At 39.7% G+C, this 15822-nt stretch overlaps 1 protein-coding gene across 8 annotated transcripts in view; it reads left to right on the top strand.

Annotated features, from left to right (window-relative positions):
* Positions 1-12194, top strand: part of KIT (KIT proto-oncogene, receptor tyrosine kinase) — an 82438-nt gene extending 70244 nt beyond the window's left edge. For 4 of the 8 annotated variants that reach the window (XM_021670366.2, XM_012441167.3, XM_012441165.2 and 1 more), the window contains exons 14-21: positions 942-1092; positions 2908-2999; positions 3458-3585; positions 4637-4759; positions 8006-8117; positions 8227-8326; positions 8685-8790; positions 9932-12194. In XM_021670366.2, coding sequence (XP_021526041.2) covers positions 942-1092; positions 2908-2999; positions 3458-3585; positions 4637-4759; positions 8006-8117; positions 8227-8326; positions 8685-8790; positions 9932-10060 — 941 coding nt within the window. In that variant the 3' untranslated portion in view covers positions 10061-12194. The remainder of the gene's footprint in view (positions 1-941; positions 1093-2907; positions 3000-3457; positions 3586-4636; positions 4760-8005; positions 8118-8226; positions 8327-8684; positions 8791-9931) is intronic. The other 4 variants (XM_012441166.3, XM_064367211.1, XM_064367205.1 and 1 more) reach the window with 1 other exon arrangement.
* The last annotated feature ends 3628 nt before the right edge of the window (positions 12195-15822 follow it).

The following is a 15822-nucleotide window of genomic DNA, read 5'->3' on the forward strand; positions in this document are numbered from 1 at the left end:
CGACCAGAAGGCTTCTCTTATCTTGTAAGCTTTATATCTTTCTTGATCATATGTAGCCACTGAAAGGGTTAATATTCATTTGCATAGTATAGTTTAAAATAGGTGCCTAAGCCTACTAGTTCCCAAATATACACCAAGTGAGGCAAACATTTCACTTCTGTAAAAATAAGTTTCCAATTTGAAGCCTTAGTTGAGGTTCCCATCAAGGATGTCTGTGATGTTTGCAGAAAGTATTTCAGTTGAAAGAAACAAAGATGTGTAAAATGAGCTGTTCCTGGAGATGCACCGTGAAGTTGACAGCTTTATGTAATGTCTTCAAACAACTCCTGTAAATGTTGCTTCACCGCATCATGAATTGTTCATGAGGAAATTTCTTACCCAAGTTAATTAGTTGCCTATTACCTCCGAACTACAGTTTTAAACATTCATAACACCAAAAAAATTTTTCAACTAGTAGTGCTCAGAACACAGGTCATTTTAGGTTTTCACTCACTTTCCAGTCTCATCCCAGCTGGCTGCTCCATGTGGCTCATGTCCCCACTATGCCACAGTTTGTGCCTTCATTATTTCCATAATAACGTTACAGAGAGCACGTGAAGCCCTGCTGTAAACAGAAGTGAATCAAAGGATTCACGTAGGAAGCTTGATGATAGTAGAACCTTTGAAAGCAGTAACTTCTGTCTGTAAAACCAGCAGTCACTTGGCCCCGAATACTAATGTCACTTAGAAATTCAGGTTAAAAGAGGCTTGCTTGTTTTATGTTACTCCACATAATGCTGCTTTTGATAAGCAGTGTTATATATAGGATTGTATTGGGACTAAGTAGGCTTATCCACTGAAGCTGAATATTAATGGCCATGACCACCCTTGGGTATTTTTATGGGAGGCAGAATTAATATACATATCTCACCTCCTTCTAACCTTTTCTTATGTGCTTGTAGGGCCCACCCTGGTCATTACAGAATATTGTTGCTATGGTGATCTTTTGAATTTTTTGAGAAGAAAACGTGATTCATTTATTTGCTCAAAGCAAGAAGATCATGCAGAAGCTGCACTTTATAAGAATCTTCTGCATTCAAAGGAGTCTTCCTGGTAAGACTGATTTACATAAATAGTTAGCTGTTGACAGGTAGTTCATGGGGTCATAAGGGTTTGCAATCAAGCCTGATTCTTTAAAAAATGAACTGAGGTACTCTGAGGTATGAAATCAAAATTATTAAATCATTTAAATGTGATTAACAGTTTAGAAAGTTCAAGTTGTGTTTTTAAAGATTCAAACTGTGTTAAACCTGGATTTTTGCTGATTTTTAAAAAATGCATTTTTACTTTTTTCTACACTTCAGCTCCATGCAACTGAATGAATTCTATTTCTGTTTCTTACGGTTCTGTCCTGCATGTATTTCCATTTATACCGCTGAGCTTGGTACTATATGCATGTTTCCAGTGAAACACGGTTTATAGGGAAAATGCTAAAGCCTCTCAAGTTGCCACAGTAAAGTCCTTTAAAACCTTTAGCAGAATGACAAAGAGCTCTGAACATATCTCTATCTCTACACATAGGCTTTTTGCCATTGACCTCTGAATTATTCCTATATACCTTGCCTCTTACCCCTTTTAATTCATCATGCTATTAAAAGACATAACCACTCCAGCACATTTTAAAAAATTCTAGACACCATTCTCATCTCTTTCATCATAGATGCCATTCTGAATTTGAATCATCTATAAAGAGCTTCGAGTTTGATTTACAACCAGAAAAGAACTTTGCCTATTCTTTCTTTGGAAGTGCTGTTAAGAGCCACCATTTGAGAAGACTTCCTAGATTTACTTCGCCCAGTAGAAGTCATGGTTATCTAGGCCAATCCCCTACACTGCAGTTGGGTGGGAGATTTCTCTTATCCTTTTTATGCACTATATCCCCTGCATCTTATGATGGCAAGATGTTGCCTCCTGAACTCTTAACACCAGGCCCTCAAGGAGACCTCAGTAAATAATATTGATGGGCGATTACCTTTTAGAGCCATTTTCTGTACCTCTGGCTAAAGTTTAAAACCCCAGGTGAAACTTTTTATTTTTTTTTCCTATAAACTTGAGTAGTTTAAAGTGGTAGTAGAATTCTGTACAAAACCACCTTTTATTAGTTTCTCCTGGGCATGTGCTCATTATATGAAGAAATGAGCCATTTTGCCTCTTTCCGAAAACTTGGCCACATATATATTCTTTAACTTTCTGAAATAATGGCCTAAATTGTTCAATCCTGTGTAATGTTCTTTGTGCTTTGGGATCCCATATGGGATTGGAACCACCAGCACACTCTGAAGGAGATTGTTGTCATGGTGTTTCTATGCTAATCAGAAGCAGGAAGTACTAGAAATCTTGAAGAGTCTCCAGCCAAATGTTGCAGATTGAAGAGGTCCAGATGGTTCAGAAAATCATCCAAATTATTGGTGTTTATCTGAACCAACTTGATTTTTTTTTTAAACCTTATTCCATCAGTCACTATATGTTAATGATCTCTGCCTCCCCGATAACACGTCTTAGAAGCTCTTCTTTGTCTTTCTTTCATCTTGTTTCCCGGGGCTCATTTAGAGAATTTGAGGTAATACAGGATACCATTTTTGTTTCCCATTAAATCCATGTGTCAAGAGATGGGAAATTTCTAACCTGGGTCCCTCTATGATTAAACACAAAAAGGACACCTAATTTCTGGGCATGGACCCTAATATTGAATATTAAAAACTCATATCTTACAGAACAAGATTTTCAAACTCTTCATTCATATTTTACTTTCCTCAAGTCAGTCCAGTCTATTATGTAGCAAAGGGTATGAAGAGGGAAAGCCTGACCCGTGAGTGCCCTTCTGCTCGTCCCACTTGATTCAGTCATGACTTATTTCATCTCTCCCAGCAGCGATAGTACTAATGAATACATGGACATGAAACCTGGAGTTTCTTATGTTGTCCCAACCAAGGCCGAGAAAAGGAGATCTGCGAGAGTAGGTGGGTACCCACCTATCAAGCAACAAGAGCAACTTTATTTACAGAGAGTATGTATATATATATCGTGCTAATGTGGAATACAACGTCGTTCCCAGTAGCGGTGATGCAGAACAGTTCTGCTTTATCGTAGCCATGCCATGGTCGATGGCAGTTAGGGTTGCAAGTGGGTGTTTGGGGTTAGAGTATATATTTTTGTGCCTGAGCATCTTACTATAGACAGGATCTTTGTATTAATTCGCCATTCCTCTCTTCTACGGATTTTGTAACCCAGCCTACGATTGTTAAATATTAACTTTGTGATTCAGCATCTACCTTTCCTGAACACCAGGGAGGTGATCTGCCTGCAAGTTCACATTAGTTCATTCATTACCAGCCTTTGGTATTGTCATTGCCACTGTCTTTTCCTTTCCTAACCTTTATGATTTTAATTGCTAAGAAAAACCCTCCCTTCCTCACAGGCTCATACATAGAAAGAGATGTGACTCCTGCCATTATGGAGGATGACGAGTTGGCCCTAGACTTAGAAGACTTGCTGAGCTTTTCTTACCAGGTGGCAAAGGGCATGGCTTTCCTCGCCTCCAAGAATGTAAGTGGGAGTGATTCTCAAAAGAGTTTTGTGTTTTGTTTTGTTTTGCTTTTTAAACAGAATTTTAGAGCCATAGTTAGAAGGCAGAGTGTCATTTTGAAGTGTGGTAACCAAAAGCAGAGGAAATTTGGTTTCTTCATGTTCCAACTGCTGTCTCTTTGGAATTCCTGTTCTAATTTATAAGCTTTAAAGTGCAAGCCTGTCTAAATGAGTTTTCTATGAATATTCTTTTATATGCAGTGAATTCATTTAAAACTTCTGGCTTTTAGGATATAGGATATGTTCCTAGAGAACAGAATCATTTTATCAGTAAAAGCACAGGGCACCTCGTAGTTACAAGGCTTGGGGTGAAGCATAGACTTGAGTTTTATTGAAGTTAGACCCAAGCATTACATGCATGGCTTATGAAGTGTCAGGAAATAAGGGGTCAAGAGAGTATAATAAACACTTGGGAGAAGGATAGGAATGGAAAAAGAATGATGGAACTAAGACTAGGAGCATGGTCTGTGGAAGGGTGAGAGGAATTCCTTAGGACATAAGGTTAACCGAATAGAATGAGGTTGCCAGTCCTACACTTAAATGTCATGGGTGACATTTCCCAACAATTACCAAACTAAGAAAGGATACAGGATGGCTGAAATAAAGACCTTCTTCCGTGTGTCCTTGGGAGATGTCAAATTGAAGTTGCAAAGGCATGTTAGGAACTCTGTGAAAGGACATTCAAAGAGATGCACGCAAAATGAATTTCCAGTTTCAACAATATGATATGACTATTTCTTATGTATTTTCCTACGAATAAAAGCAGTCCTGAGAAGAAAATAGCATTTATTAGAATTGCTTTTGAAAGAGATTATAGTAATTAGACTCTTGATTATGTGAACATCATTCAAGGCATACGTTTGATTTTTATTTTTGGTGTACTGAATACTTTAAAACAAAAGTATTGGATTTTTTATAATATAAGCAACACTCTAATATTAAAAAGTTAGTTTTCACTCTTTACAAGTTAAAATGAATTTAAATGGTTTTCTTTTCTTCCCCAACCGAATAGTGTATTCACAGAGACTTGGCAGCCAGAAATATCCTCCTTACTCATGGTCGAATCACAAAGATTTGTGATTTTGGTCTAGCCAGAGACATCAAGAATGATTCTAATTATGTGGTTAAAGGAAACGTGAGTACCTATTCTCTGCTTGACAGTCCTGCAAAGGAGTTTTAGTTTCAACTTTCAATAAAAATTGTTACCTATGATTTTCATAATGTAAATCCTGTCTTGAGATATCACACATTTTAGCAGTCAAATTAAATGTACTTCAGCAAAATTTCCATGGTATGCTGAACATTACTACAACTAACATTCAATAATGGAATTCCTAATTCTAATTGTGTAATTATGGGGCACGTGAAGGAAACAGAAATAGCCTTAATTTTCATTACAGCCTGAGAATAGCAATGAACTTGATTTTGTTCAACTGTAACAAATGTAGATCATTGAAGGTCACAGCAGGAGAAATTTTGGGGGATTGACATGCCGTGTGAAAAAGATTAAAATCTAAGATCATGTTCAGAGTTAGCCATATAGAATGTTGGATCCTAGAATTCATGGAGAGCTATTAAATAGGTTCATAAGTAATAATGAGTTTGTGGAACATAGCAAATGTTTTTCAAAGTGCTGTATTTCATTGCCAATTTTTATTGAATCCTCAGAACAAACTCTTGCCCTATAATTGCAGTGTCTTCCTATTTTAAAAGTTGGAGAAACTAAGGTGTAGTATATTTTCGTGCTTTTTGTCTGAGGTGACACAGGGCAGGACCCAGAGCCTGTGATTTCCAGAGTGGCATCCCATCGCCATGGAAAACCATATTGCCCTGTACATTCTTCTATGTCTTTTTCTTCCTGGGCCCATTTCCACAGTCCAGATTTATTCCTGGAGGTGGATTTTTGTGCCCCTTATGATAATGTAATGTTTTCTCTCTCATCACTATGGCGTCTCTACCGGTAGCCTGTACTTGACTTGGTTTTATAAAAGTGTGGCTGCATTTATCTCCTGGCCAAAGCATGAATTTCTGAGAAGTCTGCCCTGAAGCTAGATATCATCATCAGGAGTGATAATAAAAACAACTACTCTTCATCCTGGTGTGATTTTGGAAGGAAGAATGACAAGTCGTTCATTATCTAGGCCTCTGAATATTAACCAAAGGGAGGAGAAAAAAGGTGGCAACCTCTAGGCCCAGTCTTGATTAATTCTGTAATCTGCCTCCATTATTTCATGGCTGTATAATATTGTCAAGACTTACGCAACACCTCTGAATCTTGACTTTTCTCCCCTTGGGAATAATAGTGATTCCTGACTCAGAAAGTTATTTTGAGGATTAAAGGAGTTAATAGATGTAAAGTGCTTAGAATGTGCCAGACATACTGTTACTGATCTTTATAGATGTCTTATAAATAATCCTGACAATGGTTATATACTGTGTTGTTATTGGTTAGTAGTGACCTTAGTTTGAATTGCCAAAGGGATTCAGCCCCATCAGGCTTCCAGATTGTAGACTCCAGCTCAAGGAGTCTACAATTGAACTAACCAATCACAGGCATTGCTTTCACCAGGCTGGTGGGTAAGGAGAATTTCTGAAACAAGGTAAGAACAAGGAAACTCACACATGTTACTGCCTAGCATGTATGTCATCATCATTTGAGACCTCCTTGTTGTGTCAAGTTCTCTGAAGTTCTTCCTTTCACATGAGTTCTTCATCATTTTTTCATGTCATGGCCCCTTTTAGAGTCTGGTAAAGCCTGTGGAACCGTTATCAGAACATTGTTTTCAACGCCTGTGATGAAATACATAGGATTGCCAAGGAAAACAGTTAAATCGAAGTAGCTATCAGGATATTAAGTAAATTTGTGATGTGTCAGTACATGTGTTTACGACAGAGAGTAACAGGTTCTATTAGGTTGATGTAAAAGCAATTGTGAGTTTTGCTAATTTTTTTTTCTGAAAACCACTGTAATTTTAGAGTGGTGATTAAATAGGATATTGAGATGCATGTAAAGACTTAATAGGATATGAAGGTATTTATGATTACTGTTCATGACAAAGTCACAGGTACAGCTGATACTACTGTGGCTTATCACCTTCATTAGTAATTTAAAGAAATGCTAAACTTCATCTAGAAATTAGTGAAAGTAAGGATGTCATTTTTCCTTTCCAAGTTCACAGGCCCCTGAATTTGACACCTGTAGATCTTAGTTTAAGAGCCCTTATAGGATTTAGCACAACATATAGGAAGGGAAGGCTTTTTTTTTTTTAACTGACTAAAATAACTTTAAGAAAAAAAAAAAAAAGAAGAAAAAGCTTTCCCAGTTTTCAATCCTAAGTTGATTCAGAGAAGGGTTGATTTAGCTTTTTATGGCAGATTAAGATTAGGAATCCAGAATGCATCTAAGAGGAATAGTTATAGGAAGTTTAGGTCAACTTTAATGGAGAGAGTTCCCCAAAGAGTTATGATCATCACAAGCCACTACTGTCTATCGAGTACTTGCCTTTATTCTAGGCAATTTTTCAGATAGCACTGAGTCAGGCAGTGCTAAGCATTTTTACCCATATTACCTTATTTAACCCACAGGAGAATTTGTAAAATTAAAAGTATTTATTTTTTTTTACAGAAGAAGATACTGATGTTTAATTACAAATATTTTAGTGACTTTCCCCGTGTATTAGAATTTTGGGTTTTAAAAGAAAACCCAAAATAAAAGAAGTCTAGGGGTAGCAGGCCAGGATTGGTATAAAGGTTCCATGGAGTACTCCAGGCCAAGTCTTTCCTTTGCATGCTTAACCATTCCTGGGTGTAACCCCATGTTCATGGTCCAAGATGACCACCAGGTAGATAGCCGGCCATCACATACACGAGGCACGGGGCACATGCCAGCTGTATTTTAAGGAGGTTTTCCTGAAGTTGGCATACAGCACTTAACAACTTAGTGGCTAAAACCGAGTCACCTGACTACAGCTAGCTGCAAAGGAGGCTGGGAAATGTAGTCATAATTGTGAGAGGCCGTATTTCTGTTTTTAAGGAAGGAGAGGGACATATTCAGTGGCAGCTAACAAATCTCTGCATTACCTAAGGCGCATAGTGGAGCCAGGGCTGAAATGTCTGGTCATCTCTGACACTTGTGCTCTTAATCACCATGCTGTACTGACATAGTGTTCACAGCTTAAAATGGGGATAATGCACTTGTGAGCCATGTATTTCAGAGGTAGTTGGGATCAGCTGAGATCATAAAGGTAAAAGGTCTTTGTGAAATGGTACTCAAGTTCTCACCCCATCTTTTAGCAACAGCAGCATCAAAAAAAATATCTTCTGTTCAGTTTTGTTGAGCTTCTGAATTAACACTGTTGACTCTGTTGTGTTTCTATTACAGGCTCGATTACCTGTGAAGTGGATGGCACCTGAGAGCATCTTCAATTGTGTGTACACATTTGAAAGTGACGTCTGGTCCTATGGGATTTTTCTTTGGGAGCTGTTCTCTTTAGGTAAAATGATCTTTGCCAAAGACACCTTCATTAGACTAACAGCATCTTCTTGAGGTTTCATAAGTGTCCTGCTTCCTTGTGATTAACACTGATTTGCAAACTGTCTCAGGAAGCAGCCCCTATCCTGGAATGCCAGTCGATTCTAAGTTCTACAAGATGATCAAGGAAGGCTTCCGGATGCTCAGCCCTGAACACGCACCTGCTGAAATGTAAGAGCTGAGAAGTTTTTCCTTTAGATCACATTTCCCCTTTTATTTTTCTTTTTAAAGACAGAAACCCAGATGTGGAGGGTTTTCATAACACAGTTTGAAATGTCACCTGTTTCCTTTATGACACGCTGGTCAAATGTCATTTATGTAGTTTATCTTCATAATCTTTTTGTCACCAAAAATACAGAAAGTTTCAACAACATTTCATACATGCAGTGTTGTTTTATTTTATCCGTATGTCAGTCCATACGTCCAGTTGCATAGCCCTGGAATTATTACTGAAGTTGTTGGGTGTCATACATTTGAAAACAGGCTGAGGGCGTTGAGGAGGGGATAGTAAATGGCCCTTATCTTGTAGGTATGACATAATGAAGACTTGCTGGGATGCAGATCCCCTAAAAAGGCCAACCTTCAAGCAAATTGTTCAACTTATTGAGAAGCAGATTTCGGAGAGCACCAATCATGTGAGTATACCCTGGCCAGGCACAGAATCCCCCTTCTCCCAGTTCCAGGGGTGTCCTCCTCCTCAGGCTTTCAGGGTGAGGACTAACCTCCCAACCCCTTCTCTCCTCATCTTAGGTTGTAAATTGGGCTTCAGGTAGGGGAAGTAAATCAATGGAAACCAGTTCTTTCTGCCCAGCCCCTCTGTTCTGAGCCAAAGAAGGATGTGAGATTGAGGGGGAAGGGTGGAGAGTTCTGCACTCAGAAGCGTGGAAGTAGAAGTTTCCGTAAGGATTTGCCATGTTTCCTCCCCCGTCTCAAGTGCTGGTCATGGGGTCAGTATTTTCTCCCTCTCACATGTCAGGGCCATTCATCCTTTGGAGGCTTGGGGTGATGTGAACTAGAATAAAAGCGTAGAAAAGACAGCTTGTTACTGCAGTGAAATAAGCCTTCTGATCAAACAAGCATAGCCAGAAAATGGCAGATAGCTGTCATGCCCACAAACCATATAGAATGAAGAGCTGTTTGAAGTTGGGAGATCCCTCCCAGTGATTTGGGAAGTCGGGGGAATGAAAACTCAAATCCATTATTTCCTTTCTTGCTTTTACGGAAGAATTAGTGATACTTTGACTCAGATTTTTTTAAGCTGCTTTCTTTTCTGGGCTATGTGCTTGGAGCTATCTTTTTTTTTTCTAAATAGCATACCATTGATATTTTTGGGCTAAAGCTTGTTCTTCTGGGTGTCAAAGCATATTTCAAATTAAACAGCATTTTCCACCCAATTGCTTTGATTCTGAAGGGCCATGGGTTTCTCAGCAAATTATATTGGTTGTTGGGTTGTAGTTGGCTATAGAGGTTTATAAGCCTTTTAAATAGGTTAGATTGTGCTTGCTCTCCCTGGTGTGCCCCATCAGAAGAACTGGCCTTGCATGTGTTTTGTCCCCAGTTCTTGTATAAAGTTATTTCCTTGGGAAAAATGAATGAGAAAACAAAGCTTGTATTCGTTTTGTCAGCATGACTTGGGTTTTGGACACAAAGTTCTTGTAAACCACTTCTCTTAAGAGTTTCCATCCATTAGTTGCGATCTTGACGCTGTAAGTATGCCTTTTGCTGCTGTGTTCATTGCAGGGACTGGTGTATTGACTGTGGACTTGTTTTCCCCAGATTTACTCCAACTTAACAAACTGCAGCCCCAGTCAGCAGAAGCCCGTGGTGGACCATTCCGTGCGGATCAATTCCGTTGGCAGCACCGCGTCCTCCTCTCAGCCTCTGCTTGTGCGCGACGACGTCTGAGCAGAATGAGAGTTCGGGTCACCCCCTCCAGGAATGATCTGTTCTTTTGGCTTCCATGATGGTTATTTTGTTTTCTTTCAGCTTGCATCCAACTCCGGGATAGTGGGCACCCCACCACAGTCCTGTCTTTCTGAGCACACTTTAGTGGTCGATGATTTTTGTCATCAGCCACCATCCTACTGCAAAGGTTCGAACTGTATATATTCTCCATAGCACCGTAGCTCCTACCAAACAGCAAACATTCTGATTTGGACAAAAGAGAGGGAGGTATGGGCTGCATGCCCAGAGTTCTTTCCAAGGCTCCTCCAATTCTGCTCGAAAACATGGTTGATAGCTTACATGAATAAATGGTAGCAATCACATTTGGCCTTCAGAATCATCCATAGTAGTATGATGATGCAACAAGCTTAGAAGCTGAAAACCTGAGTCCTTTCTGTGGAAAACAGAACATTATTAGAACAAAGGACAGAGTATGAACATCTAATATTTCATGCTGGGAATGAGACATAGGCCATGATAAAAATGATCCCCAAGTGTGAATAAAAGATGCTCTTCCATGGGCCACTGCACTAAGCTTTTGTACTGACCTGGTTTTTAAATAGAGGTTGCTATTAGAGTGTTGAATTGGAGAGAAGGCCTCCCCAGCCAGCACTTGTATATACTCATCTGTAAATTGTCCGTGTTCATACATTTGAGGGGAAAACACCATAAGGTTTCGTTTCTGTATACAACCCTGCCATTATGTCCACTCTGTATAGAAGTAGATTCAGAGCCATATAAATTTGAAGGAAACAGTTAATACCATTTTTTTAAGGAAACAGTATAACCACCAAGCACAGTCTGAACAAAATCTCCTCTTTTAGCTGATGAACTTAACTCTATAGATTCTGCAGAACAAGACGATCAGCTTCAGAATGGCATTGTACTCAATGGAATTAATGCTGTTTGACAGAGTTACTGATTCACTGCATGGCTCCCACAGGAGTGAGAAAACACTGCCGTTTTAGTTTGGATTCTTATGTAGCAGGAAATAAAGTTTAGATTCAGCCTCCTTCACAGGCATGTCCTGGACGCCAGGCCAGTATCTATATAAGTATGTATGTGTTTGTACGTTTGTATGCGTGTAGACAAATATTTGGAGGGCTATTCTTGCCCTGAGTCCAAGAGGGTCCTTTAGTATCCAAAAAGTAACTTGGCTTTCATCATTAGTACTGCTCGTTTCTTTTCGCATAGCTATCTAGAGTAGCTTACCAGAAGCTTCCATAGCAGTGCAGAGGAAGTGGAAGGCATCAGTCCCTATGTATTTGCAGTCCACCTGCACGTAAGGCACTCTGTTATTTAGACTCATCCTACTGTATCTGTTCCTTAAACCTTCCATGATGCTACTGTCTCACTGAAACATTTAAATTTTACCCTTTGACTGTAGCCTGGATATTATTCTTACAGTTGACCTTTTTAAAAAAAAAAAAAAAAAAAACTCTCCTTCCTCACTGCCCAATATAAAAGGTAAATGTGTACATGGCAAAGTCTGTTTGTCGTCTTCAAAGGTTGCCTTTACGGTTTCCCCCTTCTACGTTCCTTAGATTACATTTAGAGAACTGTGGCCATTATCTGGAAGTGACCATTTGCACTGGAGTTCTACACTCTCGCACCTTTCCAAAGTTAACAGATTTTGGGGTTATGTTGTCACCCAAGAGATTGTTGTTTGCCATACTTTGTCTGAAAAATTCCTTTGTGTTTCTATTGACTTCAATTATAGTAAGAAAAGTGGGTGTTAGTTATAGACGTCTAGGTACTACAGGGGCGCTTCATTGAGAGTTTAGTCTTGGATATTCTTGAAAGTTTATATTTTTATAATTTTTTCTTACATCAGATGTTTCTTTGCAGTGGCTTAATGTTTGAAATTATTTTGTGGCTTTTTTGTAAATATTGAAATGTAGCAATAATGTCTTTTGAATATTCCCAAGCCCATGAGTCCTTGAAAATATTTTTTATATATACAGTAACTTTATGTGTAAATATGTAAGCGGTGTAAGTTTAAAGGATGTTGGTGTTCCACGTGTTTTATTCCTGTATGTTGTCCAACTGTTGACAGTTCTGAAGAATTCTAATAAAATGTAAATATATAAAACGAGTGGAGTCATTCGATTGTTGCGATTTGTGAGATTAAACTTTTAAGTATTAAAGTGCATTCGTCCTGACAAAGTTTTTACTCAGTTTTCACAAAATATGTGTAGGACTATCAGATCACACTAGGATTTATATAACTGATTCAACAGATACTGATTAAGAATTTTCATATGTGCGATATTTTCTCATTTTAGTCTTACAACCTGAGATCTCTATTTAAATTGAAAAATAGAACATTCTAAACATTTTGCACATAACTATGATTATTATTAGGTTGATTCATTAACATCAACCTAATTTTTGATATTCGTGTGAATTTGCTGCCATTTTTGGCAGAAAAAAATAGCAATTTCATGTGGCTTAATCTAATCTGACTGCCATGTTTCCTTCAAAAAGAGACTGTCTAAAACATGAACAGTAAAATAATAGAACAGGTTGACATCAGGAATCCCAAGAAAGTGACTTGTATTCTTGTTGGCTTGGGTTTTGAAGAGAGGTTATTTCAAAATGAGATATCCTTGCTCCACCCGAAGTCTTTATTACTTGCTTCTGGAACAGAGTTACGTTCCACTTCTGCTTGAAGGGAGGTGCTTGATATGTATTAGTTGGGTACTGTCATGTGGGTGAAGCATCCTGCATGCCCAGGTGGTACCGTCCAGACCACTGGAACCCAGAGGCTGAGAGTTCTTCCAGCTTAAAACAAAGGAAGCACCCGAATGACATAATCCTATTAAGAATGAATTAGGCACCCACACACCCTCAGTCATGACTGCCTTTATTGATGTGACATCTACACCTGCAGAAATGTCTCCTGAAAGGAAAGGGAAGGGGTGAAAAGTGACCTGTAATGAAAAGGAATCCTTTTAAAATCAAGAGGGAATTGTGTGGCCAGGAACGCGTCAATAATCAGTGAAAAACAGACCCACATTTCAGTCAGGCGATTGCCATTATTTTATTACAGACAGGATTGAATGCTAATTGACCACAAAACAAAGAAGTCTTTTCTTTCCAAATGTTTTTGCTGTCATGTGTGAGAAATCTTGGGTTAGAAGCAGTTGACAGGCCCCTGTGTTAGGAGTCTGGCTAATTTTCCTCACCAGCCTGACTTTTCATAGGAAAGTAATACCAGGTCTTGGTGCCCAGGCTCAAACTTGGTTCAAATCCCAGTGCCACCCTGTCTCTGCCACTTACCGCTGCGTGATATTAGGCAGATTAGCTCTTGAAATCTCAGCTTGTGGTAGTAGTGACTACCTTGATGGAGTAATGTGAAGCTGTTGAGACCAGCTTCTTCATGTGCCTGATAAGTTTTGCCATGGCCAGTTCGCCTTATTAAGCAGGGAGGGTGGTGCCCTATACTGACACAACCCATATAAAATTATACAGTCAAAAACTTGATTCTAATTGTCTTTCTCTTAGGTGCAAACAGTATTGTACAAATATGCTGCAAAACTTGACATTGCTATAAAGATTTCTGGGTTTGTTTTTTCTTTAATCCCAGTGTTTGGCCTGGAATTCTAGGCTGTCTAGTCTTGCTCCAGCCTGCCTTCCTACTTCTCTTGCCTTATCGAAGGCCCATGAGTATGCCCCAGGCTCTTCTCTGCTTCCATTCTCAGACTGCATATGGTCTCTTCTCTCCAGCAAGACCCCATCTTTCAGGACCAGCAAAATCATCTCAGTGGGAAGTTGTCGCTGAACTCCCACAACACTCCTTCCTTCTATGGCTCTTACAATCGATTTTACAATTGTTTTGGCTCTTGTCTTGTCCCCACCCCCACTATATCGAGACTTAGAATTGGTTAACATAAAATACCCATGTGTACCAGGGTTTCCGGTCTCAGTTTAAATATCATCCAGAGACTCAGAGGTTAAATTGCCCAAGAGGCTGCAAGAGTTACACTTTGCCCAAGTTCATGGAGCAGTACGTGAAGCCAGAATTGGAATCCAGATTTGTACCTCAGTGATGGCAAACACCTGGTCTTCCCATGCTGGCCATGGAGACATAACTCATCTGCCACCACACCCTCCAACTGAGCCCAGGTGCCTTAGAAGTCACAGTCATCTCCAACAAGCTGATATAAATCAATCGGTGTTAGCCTGCAGAGAGACTTACCTGTCCCCTGTAAATGATGACCAAGTTTCCATCTTCCTGAGGTACAGATGTTGTTCATCTCAGGCACCCCTGAAGCTGCTAGCACAGTGTGTCAAGAGTGGTTCTTTTTTAATAAATAAACATTCCATCAGGGTTTGGAGTGAGAGAGAGCCATTTGGGAGGAAATGGGTCCAAGAAAAGAGAGGAAATAGAAGAAAACAGAAGCTAGTGAAGTTAGCTTAATTTCACACGATGGGGTGGCACTTTGGAGAGAAGGGAAAGGGGAACTAGAAACGTTCCTCTGGACAGCCTTACTGAGGGCTGTACAGAGGTTTTGTGGGACCAAGAAGAGAAGAAAGGCCTTGATAGATGGGGAAGGGTAGAGAGGAAGAGAAAGTGGCAGGAGTGCTCTTCCTGATTCAGAAGTAGGAAGAGGAGCTGAAGTTGACAAGCAGTTTCTGGGATTGAGGTGCAGAAGCTGAACACAGGAAGACTGTGTCACCCCACATTTGATCTTGGACAAGGTCAGCAGTATCAGCATCTGCATGAGAAATTCCCCATAGGAGAGGTCTCGGGAGGAGCAAGGCTTCAGGAAGCACCAGCTGGGCAGCCTTTGAGTGAACCTTTAAGAAGAAAAGTGTATTGGTTTGCTAGGGCTGCCATAACAAAACGTTTGAAACTGGCTGGCTTCCTTATGGAAACTGATTGTCTCACAGTTCTGGAAGCTGGAAGTCTGAGATCAGGGTGTTGGCAGGGGTGGTTCTTTCTGAGCGCTTGTGAGAATCTGCCCCACGCCTCTCCTAGCTTCTGGTGGTTTGCTGGCAGTCTTTGGCATTCTTTGTATATCTGTGTCTTCAACTTCAGCTTCACCTGGTGCTCTCCTTGTGTGTGTGTCTGTCCAAATTCCCCCTTTTGATGAAGACACTAATCATATTGGATTAGGGATTCAACCTACTCCAGTACAACTTACTTAACTAATTACATCTCCCAAGATCTTATTTCCAATAAGGCCATATTCTCAAGTGCTGGGAGTTATGGATATGACTTCAACATAGAATTGGGGAGAGACACAATTTAACCCAGAACAGAAAAATCTCAAAACCCTTTTGATTGCAGGTGACCCGGTCTTCCCTAGAGTACTGAAATGCACTCTCTAAAAACTCTTGAATGATCTCCAAAGTTCCGATTTCAGAGCACTCTGTTTAATCATTCCATTACCTAGAGCAGGGTTTAGAACAGAGCCTGGTCTGTAGCAACCACTCAATTGTTGAATAAATGAAACTTTATGCATTGAACGACTCCTCTTTGAAACTTTCCTTCTTGCCTGCATTCCCTGGTGCTCCTCTTTGTCTTCCTTCAGTACCTTTTTAAAAGCTGGAGTTCCAGTGTTTGGTCCTTTATTGTCTTATTTCAGCTGATATATTCTCCAATCTCTGGTCAATCTCATCTAATCCCTGAGACGTAGCTGTCACCCACCAACCTACAATTTCCAACTCTGTCTCTGGCTCTGACATCTCTCCATGTATATCAACTAGAATTGCCA

Source organism: Aotus nancymaae, unplaced genomic scaffold (assembly GCF_030222135.1).
Source record: "Aotus nancymaae isolate 86718 unplaced genomic scaffold, 86718_ANA_hifiasm-v0.15.2.pri h1tg000006l, whole genome shotgun sequence".
NCBI classification, from domain to species: Eukaryota; Metazoa; Chordata; class Mammalia; order Primates; family Aotidae; genus Aotus; species Aotus nancymaae.